The sequence below is a fragment of the Diaporthe citri genome (genome assembly GCF_014595645.1).
Source record: "Diaporthe citri strain NFHF-8-4 chromosome Unknown scaffold_11, whole genome shotgun sequence".
Taxonomy (NCBI): Eukaryota; Fungi; Ascomycota; class Sordariomycetes; order Diaporthales; family Diaporthaceae; genus Diaporthe; species Diaporthe citri.
Window position 1 is genome coordinate 1,061,732 of NW_025064856.1, and position 11,791 is coordinate 1,073,522.

At 55.2% G+C, this 11,791-nt stretch overlaps 3 protein-coding genes across 3 annotated transcripts; 2 read left to right on the forward strand and 1 right to left on the reverse strand.

The window, feature by feature from the left end:
* Window positions 1-1,698: 1,698 nt before the first annotated feature.
* Window positions 1,699-2,738, reverse strand: INS49_004089 (uncharacterized protein; the record flags this gene model as incomplete). Its single annotated transcript, XM_043164879.1, has 2 exons — window positions 1,699-2,465; window positions 2,546-2,738. 2 exons carry the CDS (start codon window positions 2,736-2,738, stop codon window positions 1,699-1,701), a joined length of 960 nt encoding a protein of 319 aa, XP_043018529.1.
* Window positions 2,739-7,183: 4,445 nt separating this feature from the next.
* Window positions 7,184-9,229, forward strand: INS49_004090 (uncharacterized protein; the record flags this gene model as incomplete). The annotated part of the gene is made up of 2 exons (XM_043164880.1): window positions 7,184-7,664; window positions 7,725-9,229. 2 exons carry the CDS (start codon window positions 7,184-7,186, stop codon window positions 9,227-9,229), a joined length of 1,986 nt encoding a protein of 661 aa, XP_043018530.1.
* A 1,242-nt stretch (window positions 9,230-10,471) lies between these two features.
* INS49_004091 (uncharacterized protein) lies at window positions 10,472-11,791 on the forward strand (the record flags this gene model as incomplete). Its single annotated transcript, XM_043164881.1, has 3 exons — window positions 10,472-10,775; window positions 11,346-11,451; window positions 11,512-11,791. The coding sequence occupies 3 exons, from the start codon at window positions 10,472-10,474 to the stop codon at window positions 11,789-11,791; spliced, it is 690 nt and encodes a 229-aa protein (XP_043018531.1).

Consider the following 11,791-nt stretch of genomic DNA (forward strand, 5'->3'; position numbering starts at 1 on the left):
GATTTTCCAGGTGCTTCTAAGTTGGTTGACTGCAAATTGTCACTTTGAATACAACGTTGATTCGGGGGGAAGCTACTCTCGGCCGAGCCAAACATGATGATTCAGACTCATTGACTCTGCCCCTGCCTCTGCCACCGCATACAAGTCTAGCTACGTGATAAAGATGTAATCAATCACCTTGCAGTCATGGGTACAGCAATGCCAAAGCTTCCCAGGTAACCAGGATGAAGAAAGAAATCAGTGTAATCTGCATCCCTGGTAACGCGAGCTCTCCATCTGGGTGCGTTGCGTATCGCAATAGCGATTTTGGGCAAGAAATTGAAAGACAAAGAGTTTTCCCCTGGTTTGTCCAGCAACGAAACTATCTTGCAGTTTTCACACTCGAACGTGTGCAAGCACCGGACGGCACCTGCATCCAAAGGGCTGTGCTCTGCGCAGTGGGTGGTCTAACTACGAACCTGCCAAGCGTCTACCCTCCTTCGTTAAAGCGGCGTGGAGCAAATATTTTGGACCTGATACAAGCCGGGAGCTCGAGACGTCATACATGTGCTCATCATACTGGTTGGGCCCCCTGAGGCAGTGAGCTTTTCGGATCGCAACGATGAAACGAGAAAACAGAGGGTCCAGATGCAAACCCCCAGAACAGCGACCCTCCATGGGCTGAAAACATTCAAAGCACCAATCCACCAATATGCAGACAATTATTGAAAGCTTACAGACCGCTCCTACAAGTACTGTATCAAGGAGACTCTTACGAAGGCCGGTTTATGTGTTGCCACTCTCTTCCAGTTCTCCGTTCCGGGACACGATCGACTCCGGCGGGTGGAGCCGGACCTCGGCCTGGTCGCCATCCTGTGGCAGATGTTGATAGACGCCAACTCTAGTATCGAAACATGTTGCAAGCACGAATGGTTTTCGTGAAGCCTCCTTGACTATATTGATGGCTACTTGGTGGCTGGCTCTGCGTTGGCCACAAAAACCGGAAGGTGGGAGAAACCCACATGAGAAATGCATCTCGAGGGACCCACATGCATTGCGCAAGCAGCACTCGAGAGGTGTGGCCAGTCAACCACCGTGACGCGGCTTGCACAGCTCATCCCATCCTATTACCATTGACACCGGATGTTCTTTGAGTTTAATCTGAACCAATTCTTCTAGTCTTCGCGCTCACCGAGGGATGACAACCGGATGACCCGCCGCCTAGAGCAGTCTGGAATGAGATCACTCTTAGGCGACTCCACTGCCCGGTGGATCCAACGATCCGGGGATGTTTCGGTACGCGAGTACAGGAGTCACAGCGCTTCTGAATGGGGGCCAAATCATTCAATGTCGTCAAATCGACAGTCATCTACCAGCGAGCACACTTAATAATCGCTCTGGAGGAGTGAGGAAAATTTGTGCAAATCCGATGTAGTTCAATAATCTATGTACAGGTAATGCTGCCCCAGTAATTGTCAGGGAGCCTGTGAATTCGAATCCAAATGAGAAAATTTCTCATCAAACCACTGATTTGCGTTCGCAGGTTGGCTTAGGATGCCATCACCTCGACATGCCCCCGAAACCCGAACGCCATCAAGTAAACCAAGTACACCCAGTGATATCATTAAACCAAAGCTCATGAAGCACGCATTGGTATCAGATGCGCCATCCCAAAAAGCGACAACTGCAGAAAGAGAGAAACGAAAATAAATCTCTCTTCTAAGCAGTCAACATGCCCATGAGGACGTAGCACACGAAGCCGACGACGACCCACCACATGAGCAGGCGCACGGCGACGTTCATCATCTGGTTCCTGTTCCTCCTGCGGCTGCGGCTGACAAAGTCGGAGCCGTCGTTGACGTTGGGGAACTTCTGGGCCTTGGGGACGCGCTCGCCGAGGAAGTTGCACAGGGGCTCCCAGCCCTCCTGGACGCGGAACTCGAGCAGGCGGCCCGGGTTGCGGCCCTCGTCGGTGGCGAGGCGCACGCACTTCTCGTAGTGGCGGCGGTAGACGTCCTTGCCGCGGTGGACAAAGTCGCCCTCGAAGAAGGTGTCGAAGAACATCTTGAGCATGGGGTAGTACATCTGGGCGGCCCAGGACCCCGAGAGGCCGAAGGGGAGGTACGTGTTGGAGAGCATGCGCAGCTCGTGGTCCGTCGCGCGCCAGTAGACGGTGGGCAGCGTCGACTTGTGCCACGAGTCGACGTCGCGGCCTGTCAGAACGACCTTGGCCTCCGGGTACACCTCCATCAGCTCCTCGGCGAAGGCGCACGCCGGCCAGTCGCACACGGCCTGGCAGTTGCCCAGCAGCTGGTCCCAGAACTCGCGCGTGCGGATCGTCCCCTCGGGGAGCGGGGACCGCTCGGGGAAGTACTTGGCCACGAGGGCGTCGTGCCACAGCAGGGCGTCTGGTGGGTTCTCGATGGAGGCGCACATCATGTGGTACGTCTCGACGTAGCCGAGATGCTGCATTGCCGCGCGCATAGCTGTGCGAGCCCGGTTAGTATCCACAGTTTGGAACATTGGGGCCCGCTAGCCCAGATCTGGTGAGAGGGTTTTGGCTTACAAGCTGTGCCTGTTCTTCCGACTGCCAGCAGCAGAACCTTCATTGGCACTGTCCTCTTGCGTCCCCGCTTGTCGACATCGGTGTCTTTTGTGAAGATGTCTGTGATGGGCTTGCGGGAGTATGTGTCGGCATAGCAGGGCAGCTTGGCCACTTGCTGCCCTGTCTTCTCCGTCTGTGGGACCTCGGTGTACATTTTGACGATGGTTCTTGTTGTATGGGTATCTTGGAAGGAGTTCGAGGTGATGATTGGACTTTAACAGTCGAGAAGGAAGACGATGAATCGAATGTTATGAACAACGAGTGTGTATCTGGTCGATGTTTTCGTACCAGTGTATGCAGTAACAGAAGGCGTCTGGAGATTTGTGTTCGCCTTGGCTCGTCAAGACCCAAGAGATTGGGAGAAGATATAAAATAGTGAAGCATCGAGAAGGAGGAGCAGCAGAGTTAAGAAGTAGAGAGGCCCACCAACGGACATGAACAAGGGGGTCAGGAGAGAATGGAGATCGGCCAAGTGGGTCCCCATATCCATTTTGTTTCCTTGCGGCTCGAGGGTCAACAGGCCGGGTAATGTGCACCCTCTGCTTCCCTGTCTATCCCTGAATATCAACGTATCGCCTCGTACGGGCAGGTGTGGGCTCTGCTGCCGTGTATGCATGCTTACATTGGATTTCCGTTCTGCGCCCAGGCACTGGCATCCTCGGGCTACCACAGGGCCGTGTAGTAGGCTGAACATCCTGGACGAGCACGACGACAGGTACGCCACCATTTCCCATCCTGGCACTCTATCTCCTGCACACATGGGAGTGCATTAGCAGTTCCTGGGCAGGTGTTCGTCTCGAAGACGGACGGAAATCTCTGATCGCCTCATTGGCGCAGAAAAGATACGTCAACACGGCGGTGTCCAAGTCATGGCACGAGGTGTTATTCCATGGCTGTGATAATACTTGGGCCACTAGCGTCATCGTCTGATATCTGGAGTGGCTGGACGCAGACTGCGATTGTTGACCAATGTGACCCCGAGCCTCGACCTTTCACGGTGGAACCGCCTGAACTCGACGGTCCGGTCCTCGACTGGCGCAAACCCATAATTTCAGTCGCCTCCCCCTGAGATGGGATGCGATTCGAGATCGCGTTGAAACCTGGCGTGGCGTGTGCATGTTGCCTCGCAATCGCAATCGTGGTCCATATGTCAACGGCGAAGGCTGACGACTAGACGAGCTAGGCTAGCCCTAGTCTGTTCCCTCTCTCACATTGATTGCAGAAGGGTTCCAGAAGGCACAACTGCAGATTTGTCGCTTGAAAGTGGGTCTTAGGGCTGTGGGGACCATTTCCTAGTCTGGAATTTCGGAAGTCGGGGGGTGGGCTGATGAGAGTGGTCGGTGGTGGGAATCGAATTTGTCCATAAACCGGCTTCCGGGCTGCCAAGACTTTTGATATATGAGACGGCTCCTCGTCCACTGTATGTGATTGAGTGAAAGAATCCTCCGGTGTGTGATGAGGACGATCATGACTAGCAACCGCCCTCGAATAAGAAGGTAGCCCACCGACCTGCCATTGACCTCGAAATTGGACTGTCAGTACACATGTTTCGAGAGAAGTGAGCGGGAGGTTGAAACAAATACCCACTTTCGGCCATAGTTGAAACTTGGGCTTTTTTCTCAGACCCCATCGGTTGGGTCAGATCGAAAATGGCATCGTGAGCGTCATCCAGTCGTCAAAGAACCCACCCGGAATGGACGACTTTGATCGGCAGACAGGCTGATACCCCGGACCTTGAAAGCCTGTGCCGGGTCCACATCAGGGCCAGGGGTCTACGTCAGCCCCTGCGTGAGTGCTGCTGCATGAACATTGAGGCTGAACCTGTCCATGAATTGAATTCATCCCAAGTCAACATCGGGTGTCGCGTACAAACCCATCTTGTCCTAAAGCCGGACCGTGACAGGCCCATCCCGCAGCCTCGGGAACACAGCCAGGACCCGCTGGAGGCCTACATAAGCATGGCAATTGTGTCTGTGTGTGACAAACATGCCAAAAAAAGAGGAATGTTGCCACGAGTCGTCATAGGCATGAGACGCAAAGCAGCCGCCGCCCGCTGTCATCCACGCGTCTTGCTCGTAAATACGACGGGCGGTCAGTCGTTTCTCTTCAAGGAAGCGTCCCCGGCGGCCGAGCATATCCGGTTCCCGGCTCGCTTGCAAGACTCAAGGAGGAAGCTGCGGAAGTTTACTGCGACATGGCGGATATTTAGCCTGTCATCTCGCTTGCCTACCCTGTTTCTTGGCGGTCGATCACCAGCTGCTGGAGAGAGATAGGTGCAACGGTCGGCGTTGGGGGTGGTCTGCATGTGCGCAGGTACTGCAGTCTGGCCGGCCAGTCACGATAGCCTGATAGTGCATGTGTGGTGGATGGTCCAGCAGCAGGCGTGCACACCACCTCCTGGCATGGGAGGAACCATGCTAAGATAGGGCTGCTAGCTAGGTTTCATCAGCTTCCCAATGGCCGCCCAGAGAACTGGTGTTGCCAAGACTCGCCCATCCCGTTCATCCCACGGGGCCGCCAACTACGACAGGAGACGGGTTCTGCATTGACCTGCACTGTAAATTCTCAAGCTCCCATCATGGAAAGCTTGACATTCAGGACATTGCGGGCCCCCAGTTCCGCCATCGAGGAACAGGCCGGACTGTGACATTGACTGATGGATTGGCTGGCGAGGATGTTTCAAAGAGGGAGCCCTCCCGACTTCCGGCCGCAGCCCCCAAATGAGCCCCCCCATCTAGAGATAATCAGATCGTCGACCTCCTGATTACTGCTGATCGCCTCGCGTCCACGGTCCCAGCGGCCGTAGGCGCCGGCCCGCCTGTCACCTGCAGAGCCCAGGATCCAAAGGACGCCACATTGAAACGGCAAGCGTCTAGCCGCTGCCGACCCGACAGCCCTGATACCGATTCAGTGGGCCAACCCGACTCCCGGGCTGCCGCCCCAGCGACTCCTATGTACTGGGCACCACAGGGCATATCAAGATTCCAAGACTGATCGGAAGGTCGGTAAGCGCGAATCAGGGGCCCCCATTTGTGGGAACAAAAGGGGGGACTGCGTGGAGGAGGTGCAGCACGGGCTTCAGGCTGCACACTCCAGACATCCGGTCCTGCACATTTCGGGCGCGTCTTGAACATGACTAAGTCGTCCGGCCGTGCTGGACCACCTGACAGTACAACATAGTATACTGGAAACTCTGCAGCAGGAATAGCCGCCTTGGCTGCCGCCTTGGCCCACGACACGATGCTGACACGATGCTGGGTATCACAGCATAATCCAATACCAAGGACTTGGGCCAGTGGTGTTTCCTTTTCCTACATGGTAATTTCACATTAGGTAGGGGGTCGCAAGACATCACAATTCACGACTCAACGCCGCGAAACGCGGGATGGCTTCGCGGGCCGACGGGATGTGGCGCTCCGCGAATATGAGCAGCGCGATATCAGATTCGATTCGCGGTGTAAGTAAAAATACGTAGTGGCTGGTACCGAGACTGAGCTTCGTCATTGTGCGGGCTCTCGAGTCTTTTTGCTTGCTTCCCTTTCCCTGGCGCATGGAGGATCAAAAAGGAAACGGGGCGGGAAAAGAGGGTCCTGTCAACAACCCACGCAACGCGTAATGCCCTTCCGCTCTAGGCCAGATCTTGGTTGATCTGGCCCGTGAGCAACACCGAGAAGGGCTCGGAGGGGCATGAGGGGCATTTGACAGGCTCCCTGGTGTCCTGAAGCGGGCGAGGTTGATATCATCGTCCTGTTCCGTTGCCCATTCAGAATCTGGAGTACCCGGTCCTGTTTCCTCCACTGCCATACTCGGCCATGCGAGTGGATGACAGCAGCCCGGTCTTGTGGGGAATTGCAGTCATTTTCTCCGGTGGATCCCTTTGAGGCAGTGGGGCCGGCGACCGAGAAGAGAGGCACCCTCCCACGCTTGGAAGGCCGGGTCAGGGGTACACACGCTCAGATACAGTACCTTCCCTCCCTGTCTCCTCCTCCCCAGGCCCTGGTTGCTTTCCTTGCACCAGTTCCCATTGTTTTCTGATTGTTTTCATCTGGTGACCCTGAACATCACCCGGTCGTCTCGCCAGGGATTGACTGAGATTGATTGCCCGTCACAGCCCACAGCCGGGGGCCCATTTATTCCACGCAGACTGTGGCTTTTCGAGCAAGCACACGCAAACTTTTGCCGCTTGTCGGCGTCGACTTGTGCTCCGCCTGCACATTCGTCTTCCAACCCTCCATTTCTATTTCCAGCCATCCTGCTTTTGTACATTCCGAGTTGCCTCTTCAAATCATCTCTGCCGTCGATATTCCCGGCTTGTCATTCCTTCAACTCCATACCATTCTACGACACTCACTCAGCCTCTGTTATACGCTTTCCAAACCAGTTTCCTTTTTTTGTTACTTCTTAGCATTGTTACTGGTACCACTAAGCAACTCGCCAAGGACTTGCAATATCAGTGCACGCAATCTGACCAGACTCAAAGGATAAGAGGGGAGTCCTCAGAATTCAGGATTCAGAATTCAGAGGATCACTCACCCACGCTATACCAATCAACACCATAATCAGCCAGAGCAGGAGGAGCGGGCTCCCACACTGACTAACATGGCACAACAAACAACCCCAGCTCACTCACAACAGAGCGAGCTGGCACCACCGGGCCAATTTGATATCATGCAAGAGTCGTCCGTGAACGAGAAGGGCGAGTTTGGGACCGAAGCAGACTTCGATACTTTCCTGAACCAAGAACACGCTAAGAGAGCCGTTTCGCCCGGGGTTGCATCATCGTCCTCATCCGTCACAGTGTTCGACCCCACAAATAGTCCGCGTGAGAGGTACTTCGACTCGGAGGACGACATGGCAAAGGAGAACGCCCCATTCCTGTCGAGGGATATCGAGAAGGAAGAGGGAAAGAAGGCTGCGCCGGAGCACGTCACCTGGATGTCTCTGCCTCACAAGGGCCAGCTGCTCATCTTGTTCATGTGCCGGTTCGTCGACTTCTTGCAGGTGGCAAGTCTGCAGGCGTACGTCTTTTACCAGCTCAAGCACATGGCCGAGCAGCGAACTATCCAGACTGGGGGCGCAGGTATGTCCAGCAACACCCTGAGTTCGTCAGCTAATGCCCTGTTACTGACTCCTGTTGCAGAAGCAATCCTCTCCGACTCTCAAATATCAGCACAAGCCGGTCTCCTGACAGGCTGCTTCACCGGAGCCCAGGTCCTGACCGCTATCGCCTGGGGCAAGGCCGCCGACTCGTCGAAGTGGTGGGGAGGCCGCAAGATGGTGCTCCTGATCGGAACCCTGGGCACGGCCATCGGCTGCTTCGGATACGGCTTCTCGCAGAGCTTCGCCGCCGCCATGGCGTGGCGCATCTTCTCGGGCTCCATCAACGGCCTGGTCGGCATCATCCGCACCATGATCTCCGAGATCACCGTCGAGAGGAAGTACCAGTCCCGGGCGTTCCTCATCCTGCCCATGAGCTTCAACGTCGCCGGCATCCTCGGCCCCATCATCGGCGGCTGGCTGGCCGACCCCGCCATGACGCTCCCGGGCTGGTTCGGCCCGGAGGGACCGCTGTACTCGCCCATGATCGAGGCGTACCCCTTCGCCCTGCCGTCCATCATGAACGCCGTCTTCCTGCTCGTCACCTTCTTCGCCGTCTTCTTCGGCCTCGAGGAGACGTCCAAGGGCAAGAAGAACTCGTTCGACCCGGGCCTGTACGCCGTCGCGCGCGCAAAGGCCTTTGTGCTGCGCCGGCCCCTCGACTACGTCTACCACTCGCGCACCGGCTACTCGGAGCTGCGCCTCGACGAGAAGTCCGAGAGCCCGCGGGCCGCCCCCGCCGTCGTCGAGCCCAAGAAGCGCAAGGTCCTGCCCTTCAGCCGCCTGTGGACAAAGAACGTCGTCTGCACTCTCCTCTCGCAGGCCTTCTACGACTTCCACCTCGGCGCCTTCACAAACATCTGGTCCCTGTTCCTGTCCTCCCCGCGCCCCGGCTTCATCCCCGCCCACGTCGAGTCCAACATCCCCACCGCCGCCGAGATCGAGCCCCGCGGCACAGCAGGCATCGGCAAGCGCAACCTCCTCTGGTTCGCCGGCGGGCTGGGCATGCCCGCGTCGACGGTCGGAAACGCCACCTCCATCCTGGGCGTCCTGGGCATGCTGCTGCAGGTGGTCATGTACCCGCCCGTGCACGCGCGCCTGGGCACGCTGCGGTCGTTCCGCTACTTCCTCATCATCTTCCCCGTGGCGTACCTGCTGGCCCCCTTCCTGGCCGTGATGCCGCAGTCCACGTCCGAGGACGGCACCACCACGACGTCCACCGTGCTGTGGTTCGGCATCGTGCTCATCCTGTTCCTGCACACATCGGCCCGCACCATGACCCTGCCCGCCAGCATCATCCTGCTCAACAACTGCAGCCCGCACCCCTCCGTGCTGGGCACCATCCACGGCATCGGGCAGTCCGTCTCGGCGGGCTTCCGCACCGTGGGGCCCATCGTCGGCGGGTACTGGTACGGCGTCGGGCTGGACTGGGGCATGGTCGCCTTCAGCTGGTGGGCCGTCGGCGCAGTCGCTGTCGGCGGCTGGGTCTCGAGCCTCATGCTGTATGAGGGCAGTGGCAAGGAGATCGAGCTGGAGGATGACGAGTAAAGTGCATGTCCTTTCTTTGGGACGACTCAGGAGGGGCTATTTCTTTTGTTGGTGCATGGGATAGGGTTTATTGATGTCATGACTTCGGTGTACATATTGCCACCCACTTTGCCCTGGACGGTGTAGATAAAGCATAGCGAGACTCTTATAATACCATTGTAGTATTAGATGAAATGTCCTTCGCACAATTCCCCATAAAGTGAAGTAGTAGATACTGGCGGGGTAATCTTAGTCATAATCCGAGGTGTACCTGCATTCTAATGGTAAATGCACCTATTTTCTTGTACTGGGTGGGCGTACGCAAAGAGCTGGGTGGGCGGTACCTGGAAGCTGGGTGGGCGGACCTTGGCTGGTAGATACGTAGCGGCGGAATGGACATCTAACCGTCGCAATGCCGGTGCGCCCCAGAGGAAAACAAGACAGTCCTCCACGAATTAAATCAGTATTTTACTTTCTATTCTTTAGATCTCTCTTAATAAGAACTATTCGAGAAGAGTTGCGTCGCCTATTACCAAAGAATATCTAGAGCCTAATCTCCAAGCCGAATACGATAGAGCAAGGACAGTGAGAGCATTGAGACGGACCCGCTGTTAGCGGCATTTGCTCCTGCTAGCTACAAGGGGAGCATGCGGCCTGAGATTCAAAATTGACTAGCGCCTCCAAATGCATTAAAGAGCCTCTAAAAAAAAAGGTGCACATGTCAGACAAGGCCCTCTCCTCTTCTAGTATACCACATTGCCTTTGTGTGTAGCTGCTGTTTGGAGGGCGGAATTGATGACTCTACTGAGCCGGCGGCTCTATATTTGGAAATGCCTCTGTTACACCCTGTAGCGTTTAGTTACCCTTCCAATGTAAAGTCGGGATGATTGTTATGAAAATCATACCATGATTCCTAGACGCATGACACGAAGTCATTCACATCTGGTTTGGTATTAAGATTCAGTCAACATCCACTTCAGTTATTGACTTAAGGCACTGCTGCTGACAAATGTGTCTCCCGAGGAAGCCTCGGCACGCGTTTCTAAACACAAGCATTCCACTACCAATGAATCAGGCAAGTAGCGGAAACTTTATTTTATGAAAAGGATAGGTGATTAGAAATACAGGTAGAATAATGTCAGATATGTGAGCGCTTCGATCTATTCAATACGATGTCTTGCGCCAGAACACAGCCACTAAGCTTCTCTCAATTCACACCCACCAAACATCCTTTCTTACCCATCCGCACTACAGCAACATGACATGCCTGAATTCATCCCCAAAACACCAGCTCCTGCCAATAATATCAGGTTTTTCAACTGGCCAGGAGCTGGAGAGGAGATTTCAGAAATCCTCAAAGTGACCCATGCCGCCGTCATCCCCCCCGGCGTGTCTACGATTCACGTCGGTGGTCAGGTGGGCCTCACTGTACCTGCAGAATTGGAGGAGGAGGTCAAGGAAGCTTTCGAGCACATCGAGCTGTCTCTACGGGCCGCCGGCCTTCCCGGCACCAAACAGGAAGTTTGGGCGTATGTATACAAGGTCGGTGAAATCATCTTACCATCTGGTATTCTGTGCCGCCCCTGATCAAGCTACGAACTTGGGCTTAGGTCCGTACCTTCCATGCCAACACGGACGAGCGCTTTGGTGGTGTACTTCATCGAGTCATGATAGAGCACTTTGGTGCCAATCGGCCAACTTTTACTGGAGTGGATGTGTATACTAAGCTGCTGCGACCCGACTTGCATGTCGAGGTTGAAGTGGAGGCGTTTCTACCTAAAACGTCCTGAGCAGATATTGCCCCAATAGGTATGCGCCGAAGGAAACATTTCTAGGGCCAAACTATGATGATCAACTCCGCTCCGTACATAGTAATTCTTCAATGAGAATGTACTTCACACGATGAGATTTAGATTTGTGAGAGAAGCCCCAAAAGATAATCAAGACTTGATTCATATGATGATCTACGACGCCGTGGGTGCGCTGGATCGTTGTCCACTTCCATAAGCACTGCTTCTTTCGATGCCAGTCAGTCCCCTCCTTGACCAATGCCACCACCATTCCCGCTGACTATTGCTATAGCTCGTCCGGCCACGCCGAGAATGCGCATTGCTGTCACCGGCTAATGCATAAACAGGCAGCATTCTCTGCGCCGGCCTGAAGAAAAGCCTCCTCGTAGTGGGCACGCAAGCAGATATTATGCCCAAGGTCAATTCCGACATCGAAAGACACGTCAAGGGGACGTTCGACCAGCTGACATCGTCTTGATTCAGCCTGAGGTATTTGATCCTGACCACACTTAGCGCCACACTCAGAAATCCCAGGCTGAATACCCCTAGCAACACAGCCTTCTGTACCCCGGGTAGATTCAGCTTGGTCAGCATCGGGATGGGCAATGCGAAGACCATCAAGTCCGTCAAAATGTTGCCAATGGCTCCGCCCAACCAGGTGGAGAGTTCAGGTAGACACTTCACTCCTGGTAAGGTTTTGTCCCAGAAGCCGGCGAGAGGTCGGCAGAGGAAAAAGCACTGTAGGATCATCGCCACGCACCAGGCGCCGACGCCGACGACGATGGACGTGTAG